At 40.4% G+C, this 20,459-nt stretch overlaps 1 protein-coding gene across 2 annotated transcripts; it reads right to left on the bottom strand.

Moving 5' to 3' along the window:
- Positions 1–27: 27 nt before the first annotated feature.
- LOC143561030 (magnesium transporter MRS2-5-like) lies at positions 28–17,379 on the bottom strand. Of its 2 annotated transcripts, XM_077049190.1 has the most exons (7): positions 17,362–17,379; positions 15,816–16,355; positions 15,658–15,728; positions 14,917–15,045; positions 14,485–14,841; positions 471–518; positions 28–382 (listed from the first exon to the last, which is right to left on the bottom strand). In XM_077049190.1, exons 2-7 carry the CDS (start codon positions 16,261–16,263, stop codon positions 152–154), a joined length of 1,284 nt encoding a protein of 427 aa, XP_076905305.1. In that variant the 5' UTR covers positions 16,264–16,355; positions 17,362–17,379; the 3' UTR covers positions 28–151. The 2 variants fall into 2 exon arrangements, with proteins under 2 accessions (XP_076905305.1, XP_076905304.1); XM_077049189.1 differs by lacking the exon at positions 17,362–17,379 and having other exon boundaries at positions 15,816–16,385.
- Positions 17,380–20,459: the final 3,080 nt, after the last annotated feature.

Below are 20,459 nucleotides of genomic sequence, written 5' to 3'. Positions count from 1 at the left end.
TTTTCCAACCCCTTAAACTGCATAACATAACATAACATAATCCACAACCATAAAACCACAATGCACATAGTAAAAGATGATACTAATTGTATATATGAAGCAATGATAAAGCAATACATATACCAACTGCAACTTCATTTTATGATAAAATCTAAAGAGGAAAAACTTTCTTATGTTTAAAATAAAGCAAGAAACAAATATACAAAACACCACATAACACTGCACTGATAGACACCACCCAGTTGAACCTGGTTGGCTCATTGAATACTTCATCTTCAAAGTTCATTCCAAATACGGCTGTCACAACCGCAAACAACGTTGCCAAAAAAGTAGCCGCCGTCAATAGCAGCTCGAACTTTATCAGCTTGTTCTGGACATTACCCTTGTTACCAAATATCATACAAAATTAATTAGTAAATTGCTGAAACGGTTAAGACAGTTATAGAAAGAGTAACAAACACGTTGCTTACAAGTTTAATGTTGATCAGATCTTCGGTGTCATCAATGTATTCCTTGAGCTGCAATTGGAAAATTTAAATGAGGTTAATGAAGAAGCGTGGATCGACTTACTTGTATACAATCAACGTTCCTCGGGTACGAGTGTGCTATATCACCGATGGTTTTCCGAGATACGAGTTCTTCCACCTACAAAACGAACAGCACCGTGAGCTTACCCCTCAGAAAGGGACAGAGGGGTCCTCTTTGGGGTAACCCTCCGGTGTGAGAATCAGGTATTGTAGGAGAAGATAATCAAGATGTGAAAATGAGTAAAGGACTTAGAATATATTTTCTTGCCTGCCTCCAACTGTGGAGGTGGTGTGGTATTTATAGTATTAGGGTTTCCAAAGATTTGGCTCAGACCCAATTAGGGCCTTTTTGGCCTCCTCCTATTGCTTCGCGCCACGTGTACTTAGGACACCTGGTGCTTTTTTATTGATTATTCTCTGACCAAGGTATTTCACCTGACCCATGTGCCATCACGTGGTGGCACATGGGCTTTGCTGAGTTGTCCACCCTTCATTGGCAGCTGTCAACATCAGCACATTCTTTATTCCTTAAAAGATACCTTCTGGAAGGTTGCCTGATGAGTACAATCATGGTTGTCCTTATCCTGATTTGGATTAGACTATTGTCTCATTTGTTGTGTGTCGCTTACGCGCGGCCTTTATGCGCCTATCCCGGGGATGCGCAAGGTCTTCTCTTTATTCTCACAAATGTTTCATGCGCTTGCGCGTATGTGATATGCGCCACGCGCAGAAGTTTCATGCGCTTGCGCATAGGTTTTGGCTTTGTGTCTTCATGACATCCTGATTTCAAGCCTCTTGTCTATATCTTGTGGGTTGACCCGCCCTGCTCGATGTTAAGGCGGGTGCATACCCCTTCAAGCCCCCCCAGTCTAATGTGTGTCTTGTCTCGCGCGAGCGAGGTAAGATGGATATTAGACTTAATAGTTTGCTTTTTCAATAGGGCTTGTTTTTTCTTTTTCTTTTCTTGTATGCGCGTTGCGCGAAATTCCATCCCTTTGGTTAAAACGAATCGTCAATGCACGTGGTTGGTTGGTGTTGACATGCATCAGAAATAGAGACGTTATGTGTCAGACCTTTCGTGTGCTCGAGGTGCTACAGTGGCCTTTCACGTCTCCTCATGCAGTGTCAGGAACACGTGTCGCGCTTATGTTGGCCTACGCCTGCGAGTGGGGGCGCGTGAGCGTAGATCTGATTATTACTTGTTTCTCTTTCTCTCCCCTGGGCCTATAAAACCAAACCTTTTGAACGGTTTTTTCTTCATCTCCACTGTCATTTTCAGAGCTTTTGCTTATCATTTACATTCCAATTAAGAGCTTTCGCCTTCGTCCCTGAATTCCGTGCTTAAAGTAACCATATTGTTCGATTTGCAATTGTATGTCTGATAACTCAGACACCACAATTTCCCCTAGTAAAGGCCGTGTAAAATCAGTGGTTATGTCTACTTTGAAGAAAACCGGCAAGGGTACTCGGGTTGCCGAGGCTTCGTCGGAGGAGGGGGGAAAGAATAAAACAGCAAAAAGATGGGACGAGATCCCCTGCAAGTTGAAGCAGCCTGAGCTTGATAGTCTCATTGCTTCTCAGGGTTTTCTCCCTGAGTATGGTTGTCTGCTCCCGGCAGCCGGGCAGACGGCTGCGGATCCTCCTGCCGGCTATATCTCTCTATATTCTCATTTTTTTACTCACTGTAACCTTCGTCTTCCGATGACAAGGTTTATAGGTGCGCTCCTTCAATTTTATGGGATTCACATATCCCAAGTTCACCCTTTTGGGTTGGTGCGCATGACTCATTTTGAGTTTATGTGTAAAGCTCAGCGCGAAGAGCCTACTCCTCGCCGCTTTCAATATTTCTATAAACCGAAGGTTCAAGATTCTTGGTTTTCGTTTACTCCGCGCAGTCAGAAGGTTAAATGCTCTACTATCACTTTTAAGAGCCTTCATGACTGGACTGAGAAGTTTTTCTACGTCAAAGCTGGTGTTATTCCAATCCACATGACTGTGCGCGCGATCACTTCTGCGCCCGCGGATGACAATGTCCTTAAGAACCCAAAGGGCACATGGGTTAAAAAATTAACTGCTGAACCATCCCCCGCCAAGAATATTTGCGAGGAAGCGTTGGTGGGGGTTGGTATGAGCAAGAGGTGGACTGACAGCGAGACTGAGCCTGTCATCCATGTTGATGGCTTAGGTGGGTTGTTTATTCATTGCATTAATTTTGCGCGAGTATAATTCGTTTTGTTGATATCACTTGTCTTGTTTTATGCAGAAAGCAAGGAATACATCCACGCCGCCTATGACGAGCATACAGAAGGTGGCTCTGTCGCCCTGAACGCTTGGGAAGTTGCTTTCCCTGATCGCTTCGATGATATGTTCATCCCTGTCGACTTAGAATTTTGCTTTGATAGCGATGCGCCTGGTAAGCCCTTGTATTTGTGTTTAGGCCCTTAGAATACCAAATTTGGTTTTAACATTTCTGTTGCGCGTATTGTAGATGCGCTCGCTAATTATGGGTTGGAGCCTGTGGAAGAGGAAGGGGAGGAGGAAGAAGCTGAAGCGCAAAAACTCAAGCGCAAGGCTAAAGGCAAAACTGGCGCAGGGGCCAGTAAAAAACATAAAAAAGATGATGTCTCTGTTGCCCAGAATCTTCCTCCTTCTCAAGTGAAGGGACTTGAGAAAACCAAGGGTTTTACTTCCAAGTTTTCCTCGTCTTCTTTACCTCAAGGTGTGGGCAGTCCTCCAGTCCACACGAGGTATGGTGCTGCCACCTCATCTCTGCGCGCGGTGGACAAGGGAAGCGGTGCTGCGCCCGCTGTTTCGTCTTCTCCAATAGGTATACTTTGTTTATATTTTGTGGTTTTATGAGCGTGATTCCGATAGAGTTATTAATGAAACTTTGTTCACTCAAATGTTTGTAGAGCCGGCAACGTTGGTGGCTCAACCTCAGGCGCAGCAAGGTGCCAAGGCTATGCCGAAGGTTGTTTTGAAGTCCTCTGTTTTGCCCTCAAAAAGGGGGAAAATGGACTTCATGCCGATGCTTACTTCGCGGACTGCGGTGCGCCAAGGTATTTATTGCGCTTTGATTGTCTGATTTTTTCCTTTAGTTCAAGTCATGAATCATTTCTCCTTGTTGGTTTTTTCATAGGAATTATAGATGGCACACAAGCTGCTGGTGGCGCTGCTAGCGCTGGCGCTGTTAGTTCTGCTCCTGCTCCAACAAGTACTGAATCTCCCCTTATTGGGATCACTAAGGAGCAGGAGACTATATTTCGCGCTACTCTAACAGCGTCAAGACCTCCCTCACCTCCTCCTGCGCGCAGCCCTCCTCGTGAGACTATTTTTGATTCTTCCAAGTCGCAGGAGAAGAGACCTGTTATAGAGGATGATGAGGAAGTTGATTTTGAAAATTCTGATGGTGGCCGCGTAAGCCCTACAGCGCCACGCGATTTCGTGGCGTAGCCTTCTTCTCATGGGGCAGGCAGGAGCTCATCAGCTGGCGTTAATCTTTCTGCCGGTTCTCCTCAGGTATAAGTTTATTTTGCTCCGCTGTGCAGACTTCCGAGTTAGTGTTTAGATAACTAAAACGTTTCTTTGCGTTGCTTTGTGTTTGTAGGGAGCCGATCACATATACCGCCCGAGCTGGAGTATCACTGAAGAGAGCTCATTCCAATCCTTGGGCGTATGTGAAGACTTTTGGGCTCACTCTGTTCCTCCAGCTGAAAGGAGGTTTCAAGAGGACCGCGCTCGCGTGGATTTGCTTAATGACCACCTTTTTGCTGGGTCTGCGTTTTTTGCTGCCTCCCAAGAGCTTCGCAATGATTATATAAAGGTACCTGATGCCCTTGTGGAGGCCAAGCAAGAGGCTAAGATTTCTGCTTGGAATCTTTCTGATGCCCGAGAGAAGGCTGAGAAACTCCAAGCAGAACTTAGCGAGAACTGGGCTAGTTCCAACGCTGCTTTTGTGAAGCGCGGGCTTGAGCTGCAAGCTGCGCGGGAGAAACTGCAAGTGGCAGAGGCAGATGCGGCAAAGCACGCGCGTCAAGCGCGTGACCTGGAGTTGGCGGTGGAGGCGCGTGACCGAACTATTGCGCAGGTTAATACTGAAAAATCTTTGTTGGAAAGTGAGGTTGCGCGCCTGAAAGAAGAGCTTGTTGCTGCGCAAGCAGAGAAGAAAGAGGCCTTGGCGGCGGCGGCGTCCGAAAAGGAAGAGCTGAAGCAAGCCAAAGAAACTGTTGAGTTGTTAAACTCTCAGATTCCTGCTTTTGAGACGTCTGTCTCTTCTCTTGCGCAGGATCGTCATTGGCTGATTTCACAGGGTGTGACTCGTTGCGCTTATGCCATGAAATATTCAGACGAGTTCCAGACCCTTGTGATGGACTGTAATGCGGCGTCGCGCTTGGTGGGTCAGGCTGAGGGGTTTAAGGATGGTTATGAATATGGCATGCTAAAGAAGAATCCATCCGACTACCCTTATCAGCTCGACACTGTCTGCGCTGACATGGCTGAGGTGGGGGAGAAGTACTTGATACTCCAATTCCCATCCTTGAGCAGGTATTTTAATCTTAATAAGTTTACTTGACTTATTTTCATAATCCTTTGTACTTATACTGTTCCTTGTGACTTGCAGATAGCCGCGCTTGCTGACCAGCCCGATCTTGGCGCTTTACAGAAATTACTTGATGAATGTGAAGGGATTGGTGGCAATGATGATGGCGCGGGCAACGCTACCTCTGCCAGCGGCTCTGGCGTGGCCAAAGGACCTACTCCTGACGCTATCATGACAGAAGACGACTATATTCAAGATGAACAGCTTGATTATGGTAAGTTTGGAGATGACGAGGAGCAGGCTGCGCCAGATGCTGAGGGAGGAAATAATGATGAGGAAGATGAAGAGGCTGATATTAATATAGAGACTTGTAAAGCCCTTCTTGTTTTTTTTTTTTTTGTTTGTAGTTTTTACCTCATCATTTGTAAATTTGTAAACTTCTATGTTTCGGAATGAAATTTTGTTTTTCCGTTATTCGCATCTTGCGCATTCCCAATTCATCTCTTTATATTGCATGTGTGTGCTTGTTGAATATATGGTATGCTTACACATTGGAACTTGAACAAGGTTGTAAGGAAATTATTTTTTACTTATTCCTTAACAGTTGTCATATTTCAAGTTTTTTTTTTTGCGATATTCTGAATATGCTGACACGTGCCTTGGCATTTTATTATTCCTCTTTTGCGCGACGTTATCGTGCATTTATTATAGGGAATTATGAATGAGTTTTTTTTTTAGCCTTTACGTGTCAGTATGTGTTACTCTGCTTATATCCATTATAATCCCATGCGCGGCCCCGACCTGAGACCTTAACAACTATGCTTTGGCATGTGCTTTGCCTTAGTTGTGCTTAGGTATTTTTATGGTCCAGCTGCGCAATACGTAGGATGGATGCTATGAGTAATTTGAGCTAAGGCTCATATTATTGGGCTAAGGCCCTGACGTTTTAGAGTTAAAACTCGTTAACACGTCTGAGCTTGAAGCTCGCGCATGTATGTTTTACTTCGTTTTATTTTTAGTTTGATGTCAATACAATGTTGTCATATTGCTCAAAATTAATAAAGGGAAGTGTGAAACATGTATGCAAAAGGTAATAGAACGCATATAGAGCGCATCATTATTCATAATGGCTTAAAAAGCCTTGATTACAAACTTGACAACTTTTACATGAAACATTTTCTAAGTTGTGCTGCGTTCCATGTGCGCGGGATCTTCTTTCCATTTAAATCTTTTAAAGCGTATGCGCCTTTTCCCAATTCTTCCGGGACTTGATAAGGTCCCTCCCAGTTGGGAGACATCTTTCCCGGGGGTATTGCGCGACTAGCTTCATTGTTCCGAAGGAAAAAATCATTCTTCTTGAAGTGGCATTCTTTCACGCGCTGATTGTAGTATTTTTCTAGCTTTTTCTTGTATTTGGCTTCACTGATGATAGCCGCCTCTCTGCGTCCCTCAAGTAAATTGAGATCCAACCTTCTTTCTTGCTCGTTATCCGTCTTACTCATCATGAGCACTCTATAGGATGGGCATCCAATCTCTGCTGGAATCATAGCCTCCGTTCCATAGGTTAGGCTGAACGGGGACTCGCCATTGCTGGTTTTGCTTAATGTCCTGTGCGCCCACAGGACATTAGGTAACTCCTCGACCCATGCATGGGACTCTCCCTCCAATCTTTTCTTCAGCCCATTCAGCAAGCTTTGGTTCGCGCGTTCCACTTGACCATTCCCTTGAGGGTGGTATACTGAAGTGAAGACCTGATTGATGTGCAATTCCTTGAACCAACTGGATATCTTCCTATCAGTGAATTGTTTGCCATTGTCGCTCACGATTTCCATGGGCGCAGGCCAAAACGGCATACGATGTGGCTCCAAATAAATTGCTTCATTGCCTAGGCTGTAATTTTTGCCAGTGGCTTGGCTTCAACCCATTTTGTGAAATAGTCTACTGCCACTACCAAAAATTTCACTCGCCCTGGCGCTTGTGGTAAGGGACCCACAATATCGATTGCCCACTTGTGGAAAGGCCATGCAGAGGTTACCGGAATCAAGTTGTTCTTTGGCCGCATGGTATTTGGCGCATAGCTCTGACACGCTTTGCATTTTTGGATCTCTTTTAACGCGTCCAAGTACATGCCTGGCCAATAGTAACCTGCGTTCATTGCCTTGGCGACCACCATGCGCGGGCCAGCATGTATTCCACAGATTCCTTCGTGTATCTCTCTGATCACATAGCTTGCTTCCTCAGCGTCTAGGCATTTCATGAGTGGTCCAAGATAAGAGCGTCGATATAACGTACCATCGAGCATTTCGTAGTTCTGCGACTTGTGTCTTATCTTCCTCGCCTGTGCGCGATCGTCTGGTACCTTTCCCTCCTTCAAGAATTCCATTATTGGAGCTATCCATGATGAATGTGTTGTATGAATTACAAGAACAGACTTCGCTCCCACTGACGGGTTGCTCATTACTTCCACCTTGACATCTTTGCCAAAATGATCGAAGCTGGTTGATGCCATCTTGCTTAGCGCGTCGGCAGACTTATTTTCACTGCGCGGAATGTGTATGATTTTGAAAAAGTCAAATTGTTCGGTGAGTTTCTTCTCCTGCTATAGATACAGAGGCATGGTGTTCTCCTTGGCATCATAAAGGCCATTGACTTGTGCTGCTACCAGGTATGAATCTACATGAGCCTCTAGCTTTTTAACTCCGAACTTGTGCGCGATGCGCAAACCAGCCAGCAGGGCTTCATACTCAGCTTCATTGTTGGTGCTCTTGAAATCCAACCTGATTGCGTAAGTATACTCATGATTTTCTGGATCCACCAATTTGAGGCCTGCGCCGGACCCTTCGTTGTTTGAAGCTCCATCAGTGAATAATCTCCAAACGTTTTCTTCATTATTGGCTTGCGGAGGGTCTACTTCGCGCTGAGCCTCTTCGACTTTTCCTTCAGGGATTTCTGCGATGAAATCAGCTAAGACTTGTCCCTTGATTGCTAGACGAGGCTTATAGGTGATCGTGTGCTCCCCTAATTCCAGCGCCCATTTTGTCAGCCTTCCTGAGAGCGCGGGACGTCGCAAGACTTGCTGGATGTTGTAATCAGTCGGGACTTCAATAGGATGACCATTGAAATATCTGTGAAGCTTGCACGACGCATGCGTTAGTGATAAAACTAACTTTTCTATGATGGTGTAGCGCGTCTCAGGATCTGTCAGCACCCGACTTACATAATAAATTGGTGTTTGGATTCCCTTGCGATCCACCAATAATACTGCGCCAATGGCGCGCTCTCCTGCTGACAGGTACAACGTTAAAGTTTCACCAGGTAGTGGAGTTGTGAGCGCAGGCATATTTATCAGACATTCTTTTATCTCACTGAAAGCTTGCTCGGCCTCAGGCGTCCACTTGAATTGGCTTTTCTTTAAGCAATTTCTCAGTGTGTTAATGAATGGGGTAGATTTGCTTGCATGGTTTGCTAGGAACCTGTTAATTGATACCAATCTACCATTCAACTTTTGAACTTCCTTCATGGTGGATGGTGAGGGCATGCCGAGGATAGCCTCCACCTTCTCTGGGTTCACCTTGAAACCATCCTTGGTAACCATTACGCCGAGAAATTTCCCTTCTTCAACACCGAATGTGCATTTTCTCGGGTTGAGCTTCATGTTTACTTCCTTTAGGCGCCGAAGGGTTTCTTCGATGTCTTTGAGCATTTGTTTTTCCTCCCTGCTTTTAATCACCAAATCATCCATGTAGACTTCTAAGTTTTTTCCAATCTGCTCGTTGAAAATTGCATCCATGAGTCTTTGGTAAGTGGCTCCTGCATTCTTCAAACCAAAGGGCATTTTTGTGTAACATAAAACACCCTTGTCAGTTCTGAAAGCAGTCTTGTCTTCATCCTGTGGTGCCATTTGAATTTGGTGATAGCCCTTATAGGCATCCAGGAAACATTTGAGCTTAAATGGCACCACAGAGTCCACCTTCATGTCAATGTTTGGGAGGGGGTAACAATCTTTTGGACACGCCTTGTTGAGGTCCTTGAAATCAATGCACATTCTCCATGACCCATTGCTCTTCTTTACCATCACAGGATTGGCTACCCATGTTTGATATCGTATTGGGCGAATGATATTCGCGCGCAGTAGATCTTCTACTTGCTTATTCATGGCCTTTGTCTTCTCGTCTCCCATGACTCTTTTCTTTTGAGCAATTGGCTCCACGGACTTGAATGTGTTGAGAGAGTGCTGCGCCAGGTCTCGCGGAACCCCAGTCATATCAGAATGTTGCCACGCGAAGACTGACATATATGTTGTGAGCAATCTTTTCATTCTCACTCTTGTGTCATCTGATATCGTAGCTCCGATTGTGATTGTTTGTTCTGGGAATTTTGGGTTGAGAATCCATTCCTCTGGCGTGTTGTTTGCCACTGGAAGCTTCATTCTCCCCTCTCGAGGTATACTTATTACTGCGCACAAGTGATCTCGGTACACAAATGTTACTCCCGTTGGTGTTGGGAACCCCAACGCGCCATGCGCTGGTGACGGTATGGCGTTGAATTGGGCAATCGTTCCTCTGCCCAAGATCATACTATGGCATGAAGTGGTGGGCAAGACCAGGAAGTTGACAATTTCAGCTCGCTTGTGCTTCTCATCCCCCATAGTTAGTTCGAATTGTATCTGACATAGGGGGTGAATAATTTCGTTTGAGACACCCGAGATTGGTGCACTCACAACTTCAAGCCTTGCTTGGTCTTCTGGATCCAACTTCCTGAAACATTGCTCATACATAATGTCTGACTCACTACCGGTGTCCACCAGGACTTTTGACACCTCATAATGAGCGATGTGTGCAGTGATGACTAGAGAGCTGCTGATAGACGGGCCTCCTCTGATTCTTGGAAAGATTACTTGTTGCTCGCGCCAATCCCCTTGGATTTGCGCGCTTCTCTTCCTCGATCTTTGCTCTTGCCTTCTTCCTTCAGCTACACAGATTCTTTTGAATTTTTTACTGGCTGAGGCTCCGTCTGGTTGTTCGTTCTCTGGTCTTGGATTTTTCACCAGGTGAACCAACTTGCCTGATTTCACATCTTTTTCGATCGCATCCTTCAAATGATGGCATGCATCAGTGTTGTGCCCTGTGGATTTGTGAAACTCACAATATTTGCCACTGTTCGGTGGTCCCTTATGGAGTAATGGCCTGGGGTTTTTAAACTGGACATTCTCTGTGCTTAACACTTGTGAAGGCGTTTTGGTGATGGGAGTCCATATTCTTGGTAGAGGTCTGTTAGGCTCTATGCCGCCTTCCTTCTTGTCACCTTCTCCGCGATTAAGAATGTCTTTTTGGGGTTGGGGTGATCTTTGTTGCGCTTGCTTTTCTGTAGGAAAATAATTGGTTTGTTGCAACCTGGACCATACGGAGTTTTGTTTGCGCCTCGTTTCATTGTAGCATGGTGCTTCTGTTTGATGTCCTTTGTCTCTTGCTCTGTCTTGGGCAATTTGCTTTTCATTTTGCGCGAAGACTCGCGACGCTTCCATAAGCTTAGCCCAAGTGGTTGGCATGCCTTCTCTGCTCACGAGAGCTCTGCGGAGTTGATCACTGCGCGCACCTTGTATAAAGGCCATGCGCAAGAGTTGTTCAGTGATGTCTCCAATTGCAAGAGATTCCTGATTGAAACTAGTTATGTAGTCTTCAATGGTTTCATCATTCCTGCGTACGCAGTGCATGATGTCATCGGGGTCGCGCGTGTGTCTGCGCTGCTGTACAAAGTGAGCCTGAAACTTTTCCAATAGCTCTTCGAACCCATCGATTTGTCCTGTCGGCAAGCTTTCGAACCAGACACGCGCTGCGCCCGTGAGGCAGCGAGCAAACATGTGACACCATGTTGGCATCGTCCAGCTTTCTAAGTTTCCAGTGTTATAAAAACCTTGTAAGAAATCATCTGGATCTGTTGTACCATCGTACTTGCCTAAACCACTTGGCATCTTGGTTTTGTGTTGAATGGGAGCGTACGCAGTGCATGATGTCATCGGGGTCGCGCGTGTGTCTGCGCTGCTGTACAAAGTGAGCCTGGAACTTTTCCAATAGCTCTTCGAACCCATCGATTTGTCCTGTCGGCAAGCTTTCGAACCAGACACGCGCTGCGCCCGTGAGGCAGCGAGCAAACATGTGACACCATGTTGGCATCGTCCAGCTTTCTAAGTTTCCAGTGTTATAAAAACCTTGTAAGAAATCATCTGGATCTGTTGTACCATCGTACTTGCCTAAACCACTTGGCATCTTGGTTTTGTGTTGAATGGGAGCCTTCGCAATGCGCTCAGCGAACTTTGAATGTTTTACCAAGATGGCTGGCCTATATGGTGTGGTTACGTCCACTTGCTCTTTCGCTTGTGGGTTGTATGGTGTGTATAAATCCATATCAGCTTTGGCTCCAGGTGCTATGTGCATGTGTGCGCGAAGCTGTGAACCTCCTGCATGAGTACCTCGCGTCTTCTTCATGCTGTGCACCTCTTCCTCATCACTAATATCAGCTTGTTCGGTGTGAACAGAATGACCGTCTTCCAGCGCACGCGTCTTTTTTGTTGTTCCCTGAATGGTTTGTTTATCAAATGCGAGCCTTTGTGTTAAATCGGCTAACTTTTTGTGTTTTACCAACTCAATGTATTTGTCCATTAAACGCCGTTGTTCGTTTATGAGTCATTCTTTAGGGTCATTGGTTTCAACTTCCGGGCCCATTGGTCCTTTTTGTTTTGCATCAGTCAGATTTTGGAACGTGAGATCGTCTGGGGGAGTTTCAGTTTGACTATGAGGTGTTGTGTTGAAGGGATGGTTACTGGTGGTGCGCGCAGTGTCACGCGGCGCCCTCAGAACCTGATGTCCCTCATTAACATCCTCAAGCTCATTATCCTCCAGAACTTGATCATTGTTTCGAACACCGGAAACCATGGTGAAGAGAAAATTGATGAAATAGTAGTTTTGTTGCCGTTGTAACAGGTGATGGCGCCAATGAAGAAGCGTGGATCGACTTACTTGTATACAATCAACGTTCCTCGGGTACGAGTGTGCTATATCACCGATGGTTTTCCGAGATACGAGTTCTTCCACCTACAAAACGAACAGCACCGTGAGCTTACCCCTCAGAAAGGGACAGAGGGGTCCTCTTTGGGGTAACCCTCCGGTGTGAGAATCAGGTATTGTAGGAGAAGATAATCAAGATGTGAAAATGAGTAAAGGACTTAGAATATATTTTCTTGCCTGCCTCCAACTGTGGAGGTGGTGTGGTATTTATAGTATTAGGGTTTCCAATGATTTGGCTCAGACCCAATTAGGGCCTTTTTGGCCTCATCCTATTGCTTCGCGCCACGTGTACTTAGGACACCTGGTGCTTTTTTATTGATTATTCTCTGACCAAGGTATTTCACCTGACCCATGTGCCATCACGTGGTGGCACATGGGCTTTGCTGAGTTGTCCACCCTTCATTAGCAGCTGTCAACATCAGCACATTCTTTATTCCTTAAAAGATACCTTCTGGAAGGTTGCCTGATGAGTACAATCATGGTTGTCCTTATCCTGATTTGGATTAGACTATTGTCTCATTTGTTGTGTGTCGCTTACGCGCGGCCTTTATGCGCCTATCCCGGGGATGCGCAAGGTCTTCTCTTTATTCTCACAAATGTTTCATGCGCTTGCGCGTATGTGATATGCGCCACGCGCAGATGTTTCATGCGCTTGGGCATAGGTTTTGGCTTTGTGTCTTCATGACATCCTGATTTCAAGCCTCTTGTCTATATCTTGTGGGTTGACCCGCCCTGCTTGATGTTAAGGCGGGTGCATACCCCTTCAGTTAATTTATCTAAAGGAAAATCTTATTAGTTTGTATGAAGATATTAAAAATGATAAAAAAGATGGCTCGTGATTATAAATTTATAATACATGTACTTAACTATATATTCCAAAATTGTAAAAAATATACTTAACTATATATATATATATATATATATATAGGGTTAGGTTAACGTAAAAAACAATAGTTTTGTGAGAAGCATAAGAATAGATGTAGACCCTTGGATCTAGGATCTAGTGGTTGAGATTGGTAGGTTTTAAAAGTTGTATAGTTTCCTATTTACATGGTATAGTGTCCTATTTAGGTGATGTGTTTTATTTTAAAGCCTTCTCACACTTCTCACAAAACAATTGTTTTTTATTTGAACCCTTTTCTATATATAGGATGAGTATCATTACAGAACTCTTAAATTATTTAAGAACTTTTATAAATTTTTTTGTATGTCAGTGTGTGTATATATATATATATATATATATATATTTAGGGTGAGGATCATAAGAGAACCTTTTGAAATTGAGAACTTTAAGAATCATTTTAGGCCAAAAAAAACCCCTTCAAAAATTATAAAAAAATTACAAAAAAAAAACAAAACTTTTAAAAAAGTAAAAAAACCAAAAATTTTTATTTTTCAACCCGGTTTTATTAAAAAAACCCTAATTATACACATATGAATATTTTTATTGAATCTCGATTTACATAATGTACGCATAAGTACATTATCATTTATCTTAATTGTACATATGTGTATAAAGAATAACTTGTATAAAATTAAAAAATACGTATTATACATATATGTATAATTTTGTTAAGCCGATATTTTTTTTTAAATTTTTATATTTTTTTATGAAAACGGGATGAAAAATAAAAATTTTTGTTTTTTTTACTATTTTATAATAAAAGTTAAAAGATAGGATTACACGGATGGTCCATGTGGTTTGCCCATATTGCATGTATAGTCCCCATCTATCTAAAATTATATTTATAGTCCCTATTGTTCACACAACCATAACACAAATGGTCATTAGAGTGAACGGAGGTTAACATTTTTGTTACATTTTTTTAGAATTGACCAAAATGCCCTTTATAACGCAGATGGTCATTAGAGTGAACGGAGATTAACTTTTTTGTTACATTTTTTTAGAATTGACCAAAATGCCCTTTATTTAAAAACAAAGTTTTTTAAAATCACACGTATAGTCCAACTATTCACTCAACCATAACACAGATGGTCCTTGGAGCAGATGGAGATTTAACTTTTCTGTTAAGTTTTTTAGAATTGACCAAAATGCTCTTTATTTATAAAAAAGGTTTCTAAAATGACACATATAGGCTCTATCGTCATTCAACCGTAACACAGATGATCCTTGGAGAAGATGGAGGTTAACTTTTCTGTTAAGTTGAAAATGACCAAAATGCCCTTTATTAAAAAAAAAGAAAGAAAAATGGGGACTAATCCGCAATTGGACAAAAAGGTTTACAAGGCCGGTTTCAAGTTTCATACCGGACTGAACCGTTAAACTGACAAACCACAAAAACCGAACAGTTTGGATATCAAGTCTGCTAAGTTTATTCGTTTAACGTCTTACCGAAAGCAACTTGTTTAGAGTGTTATCAATTCCAACAAAGTAGGCTTCCAGCAACATCTCAAGTTGGTCTATGTTTTCAGTATCAGCAGTCACTGATGAACTCAACAAGCTTCCATGTTTATGGGCACTCACATTACTAAACGCCCTCTGCAGTTTATGCGTGTCACTTGTGGACCCCACAGGAGACACGGGAGCAGATTTTGATCCTAATCCCACTCCAGGCTCAATAATAATATTATTATTTCCTTGCACTTGATCGTATAAATCGTTACACGAGTTCCTTTGTTTCTTCTCGGTTAAGTACATCTCAGCCATATCACCATCATCATTCATTAAATGTTCTATTTCATCACAAACCTAAAAAATATATTTAAAGGATAATTATCATAAGCATAAGCTTTGTAATAAATAATTAATCAAGTTTACGTGTACCTTTTGCACCCGTTGAGTCAATGCTAGAAGGTGACCTTTGAATCTACGAACACGCTCAAGATTGAGAGTACTGATAGATTTTGCAAGTTCATCAAGAACAGGATGAATTTCCATTTCTAACTCTTTAACCTATTAATTAAATAGGAATAAATATTTATCATAAAAAAGGTAACTTGAGGTTAATATACACCTAAAAAATACAACTTTTAAATCACATTTAGGGGTGTGCGTGTTTTGGTTTTCGGAGCGGTTTCAGGCTAAAACCAAACCGAAAACCAAAACTTCGGTTTTTGGAGTTTTTGAAACCGTTCGGTTTTGACTTTTTCGGTTTCGGTTTTCGTTTTGGTTTCGGTTTTTTCGGTTTTTGTCATTTGAGCTTGAAAATTTTAGGCCGAAAAAAAAGTTGGCAAAAAATAATGAATTTAGGTATAGATAATTTTGTTTATTGTAAAATAATAGACTATTATTACATTTGATCAAAAATATTGTAGTTACATATTTATTGAATTCTTATAAAGAACTTAATATAAAAAATATAAAAAAAAATGTAGGAATTCGGTTCGGTTCGGTTATTAGGGTTTTTTTACATGCAGAACCAAAACTGAACCGTTAGTGCGGTTTTACAAAAACATAAAACCAAACCGTCAAAATTTTTTTGCGTCGGTTTGGATTTTTCAGTTTCGGATCGGTTTTTTCGGTTTCTTGCACACCCTTGATCACATTAGACTTTCTAGATTATACCTGAGTATCTAGAGTGAGGCATGCAAACTCCAAAGCTAGTTCTAATGCTCTAAACTCAAATGGTAGGTCATCTAGATGTAAACAAAAATCATAAAAAACATATATTAACATGAACTAAAATATTACTAGTTTATAAAAAACTAAACTTTAATATATACCTGAGTTATACTTCTCTTTCTGAAGGCGCTTGCACAATTCGGATTTGTACTGAACAACCGATCCATCCAATGAATTCATGAGAAAAACCTCATCAGCTGTGATTATACATCTAATCTGTTCAAGACTAACTACAATCGCCTTCTCACGACCTAAAATTGTTGACGGATATATAAAAAGCGGATCCAAAAGCCGAAGATCTTGAGCAGGTAAAGAACAGTGTCTCATTACGGTAGCCTTATCTAACTCCACAACTTTTGAGTTCCCATTTTCCTCAATTTTGTTCCAAGAACGGTTTCCGAGCGCATGACCTCGTTTCCTCAAACCTGGAAAACCGGGCCCGATGAAGTTTTGGCGCCCACGTTTATCAAGGTTGAATCTTGAGCTATACCCGTTAGCAGGCTCGGTATTATTATGCTGAAGAAATGGACTTCTTGATTCTTGTTCCATTAGTTGCCACTTTTCTTGATTTTGATATTTGACCAAATGTTTATGTAGTCATATGAATGTACGATGTCTGCATCATTATCCTAGCATATACCCTATATAGAAATTGAGTTTATGTTAGGGTGACCAAATGAATGATTAAAGCTTTTAGAAACGAACGAAGAGCATGAGTTTGTTATGAAATATGCAGTTTTTTAAGAAAAAAACACGATTTTGACCCCCTTAGTTGTACACTTGTACCGTCTTATGACGAGTATGATTAAGAGAGTATGAACATGCCATCCAACATAAGAAAATACCAAATCATGAAGGGTCGACAACAGCTTGTGACAAGCAGCTTGCTTGTCACACCACAGTCCGTATGACCTTTTTCGCTTACCATACAGGCCCGTATGATACAGCGAAAAAAATCATATGGCCCGTATGAGCTTTGTCAGTGATCACGTCAATCATTTCTTTGTTAGTTAAAAAATCATACGGGTCGTATGATCTGGTCCTCATACAACCCATATGACCTTTTACACCATACCATACGGCCCGTATGACTATCAAAACGACCCGTTTAACCAGCTTTCCCCCTACCAACCATATGACTATATATGTCGTATGATCTCATATGGGTTGTATAAGTATGCAAAAAAATGTCGTAAGTAGTCACTTCAGTCATTTCTTTCGCAGTCAAAAATCATGGGCCCTATTATTTTACCCTCGTAAGACCGATCATACGGCCGTTTGACCGTATGACACGTCAATGGTGTTTATATAGGCGTAACCATCAAAAAAAGAAAGTACTGATCTTTAATTAGTTACAAATTGCTACAAAAAACCAAACTATATAAAAATTCAACAAATAAGGATGCAATAATAATAATAATAATAATAATAATAATAATAATAATAATAATTTAACAATTGGGGAGACTATAAACACTTCCACAATCTCAGTTTCAAATTAACCTATTAATTCAACAATAAATAGTAATTAATTCACAATTCACACAATTGATGATCAAATCACTGACGAATCTCGTAAACCCAATTTGGAAAATCAAACAGATTAAAACAATAATAATAAAATCTTCTAAATTGAAGATATGATACCTCAAAAGATTAACTGAATTGTGGTTGTAATGATGATGATGATGAATTCCATGGAGATTGGAAAACCTATTTTATTTTATTTATTATTTTTTGTGAACGCAACAGTTTTTTCTTTTTTTTAATAAGTGACACGATAATAAGTTAACAATAAAATAATACAAAGTTTGAAAAGAAAAAGAAAACTCATCAATTATGAGAGATTTATTTACGTCAAAGTCAAAGAGTGCATCGGTAAAAAAAATCAACATTCGGTGAATTGTTCCTAAACTATTTATAAAAAGTTTGTTTCTATTCATTTATTTAATAAACAAACGAACATGAACAAAAATTTATGTTTGTTTAATTAAACGAACGAACCAATGTTTTTATAACCGGTTCAGACAGTGAACCGGTCGGGCAACGGTTCAAATGGTCGAACCAGTCGGGGCGGCCGAATGGCTTTTGCTTGAAAAATGTTCAAAAAAAGTTTTTTTTTTCAAAAAATATATTTTTAATAGAAAATTGTCTCAACCGATCCGGTTTTCCGGTCATACCAGCGAATCGGTTCAGACCGGCCGGTTTTCCGGGAACCGAGCGAACTGCTTAGAACCGGACCAGTCGATGGACTATCCTAATCGGACCGGCCGGTCCGGTCTACACAACATTGGAATGAACATGAACACATTTATCATTCGTTTATTAATGTTCGTAAACATTTGCTTATGTTTGTTTATTCATGTTCGTTTATATCCATTTAATTATGTTATTTATATACTAATAGAAAACAATTAAATATTATCTTGAGTAGTCATCTAATTAATGGTTTTATATTTTGTTCATGTGTTTATATATGTTTTTTTTTTGTTTGTTTATCTTTGTTCAGTCATGTTCATGAATTGTTCGTTAGAGGTTAAAAAAACGAACATAAACGAGCACGAACTTGTTCATTTTTTAAATAAATGAACACAAACACAAAATATGTGTTCGATTAAGTGTTCGTGTCACTTAAAATTAAATGAATGGTTCGTGTTCATTCAGTTCATTTGAACCTATCAACGAGTGCTTGAAATTGTCTGGTGGGTAAAATGATTATTTAATAAATTGTTTTCTAATTAACTGGGTATAACTGAAACTTTAACTAATTTGTAAGGGCATATATGATATTATTATTTTTGCAATGGTATATATATATGATATTTTTCAAGTTTGAGGGTATAATATATATAAACGAAAACCCAAAAATCTTAGGTGTCGCGATGTGATCGCTTCCCCTTTTTTTTGGAGTCATCAGATTTGATTGATTCTTAAATGGAGGCTTCTCATGCATTTGACCCGAATTCACGGGTATGGGTCTTACCAAACCCAGATATTCCTTACACGGGTTATAACATCTAATTAAACTAAAAATTATTCTCACCATTATTGATGTGAAAATCCTATAAAATAGGATATACTAAAAATTATTATATGATTTTTTAAAAAAGAATATTATTTATAATTAAAAAAAATTATTGTAAAAAAAAAATAAGCGGGTATCGGGTCTTACCAAACTCAGATAACTTTTAAACCGGATTATAACATCTCAGTTATTTGTGAAACATTTTTATCATCAAACTCTAAGTATATTATAAATTTCATTACAATAAATAAAATTAAACCCAAAAAAGTATATAAATATTAAAAACGAGTAATGTAAAACAGCCCCCGTAATATGGGGATAAAAACTAGTTGTTATATTTAATATTATATATAATTAATAATATTAGCTGCTTGCGGTCCTTAATTTTATCAACAACTGCTACAGATCAGTATATTTATGTTAAGTCTTCCTTTCTGGTTGATTATATTTTGTAGTTTTGTTGATTATGGATCAACTTATGTAGTACATTATGTTTTAGAATCAAAATGCAAAATGAAATTAGTGGTGATAATTCCAAACATGATCTGAAACACATTAACATAAAAGATAACTAGGTTTTAAGGCCTGGCACGTTTAATAATTGAGTCGCATTCAAGTTGATTGAATTGGCTTGTTAACACGTTTAATTAAACAGATGGATCTGTCAACCCATTTAATTACACATGTTTACCAGCCAATCCTCCAACTTGTTTAAAGCTTTTCAGTTTGATTATAACCTGTTTACAACCTCACAATCCGTTTGACTCATTTAGATCAATGGACAAGACAGATCGTGTTGAGGTTACATGATTTCAAGTTTACTAAGTTAGGATCAATGTCTTTGACATGCTGTTTGAGTCATTGTATGAATTCAACGAGTTAGCCGACCAACGCGATACGATTTACATGATTTACTCTTGCATTGAATCAACATCATTTTGAATATACAAGCCCAAAATGAATTGAGACATAAACACATGATTTCCTTACTTACTCTTCACACTAACACCATCTTTCCAAGCAACTATAACCGCGGTAGTCTTTACAGTTAATTTGTTGATGATCTTGACTTTAACATTGAATTAGTGTTTCCGGTTTCTATATGTCATGTAAATTGTGTTTTTAAAGGGTTTCCTTGTTATATAATATGAAAACAAAGAGAAGAGTTTACGGTTTATATAAAAAGTCATGTATAGTTGTATACAAGTGTAAGGGGGCTGCTAATTGATTTTAAAACATTGTAATGTGTTTCAAGTTTCCATATGTTGCACAATGCACACCGATCATGTTCAGCGCTTATCCGATCTAACCTGGCCTTGAAGTTTGATCATGTCAAAAACAACCAACTTTTAAATCAGACCATTTTGAACCCAAATCATGTTGGCCGCAACCAAATGAACCCTTTTTTAATCGGCTCGTTCTGACCTGCCATGCCGCCCGACTGACCTACCCATTTTTCCAGGTCTAGTGTCAAACCTAATCGAATCATAACGTGAAGTTGTGAACACCCCTAGTCATGTTAGAACAATGTTCTTCCTTAATATCTGGAAATATTATGTTTCACATTAAGCTCTAAATAAAGTATAGTTATTCAACACACATAAGGTATTAAAGTCCTCACAACAGTAGTATAAAAAAAGCACACTAGATTAGAAGCATTGCATTGAAAAAGAGAAGTGGATATTTCACAATTATATATATATTGATTCTTACCAAGGAT

Source organism: Bidens hawaiensis, unplaced genomic scaffold (genome assembly GCF_021521415.1).
Source record: "Bidens hawaiensis isolate Kalapana, Puna unplaced genomic scaffold, B.hawaiensis_p1.1 tig00020525_1, whole genome shotgun sequence".
NCBI lineage: Eukaryota > Viridiplantae > Streptophyta > Magnoliopsida > Asterales > Asteraceae > Bidens > Bidens hawaiensis.
Note: the sequence above shows the minus strand (reverse complement) of the source record. Positions and strands in the feature narration are given on the sequence as shown.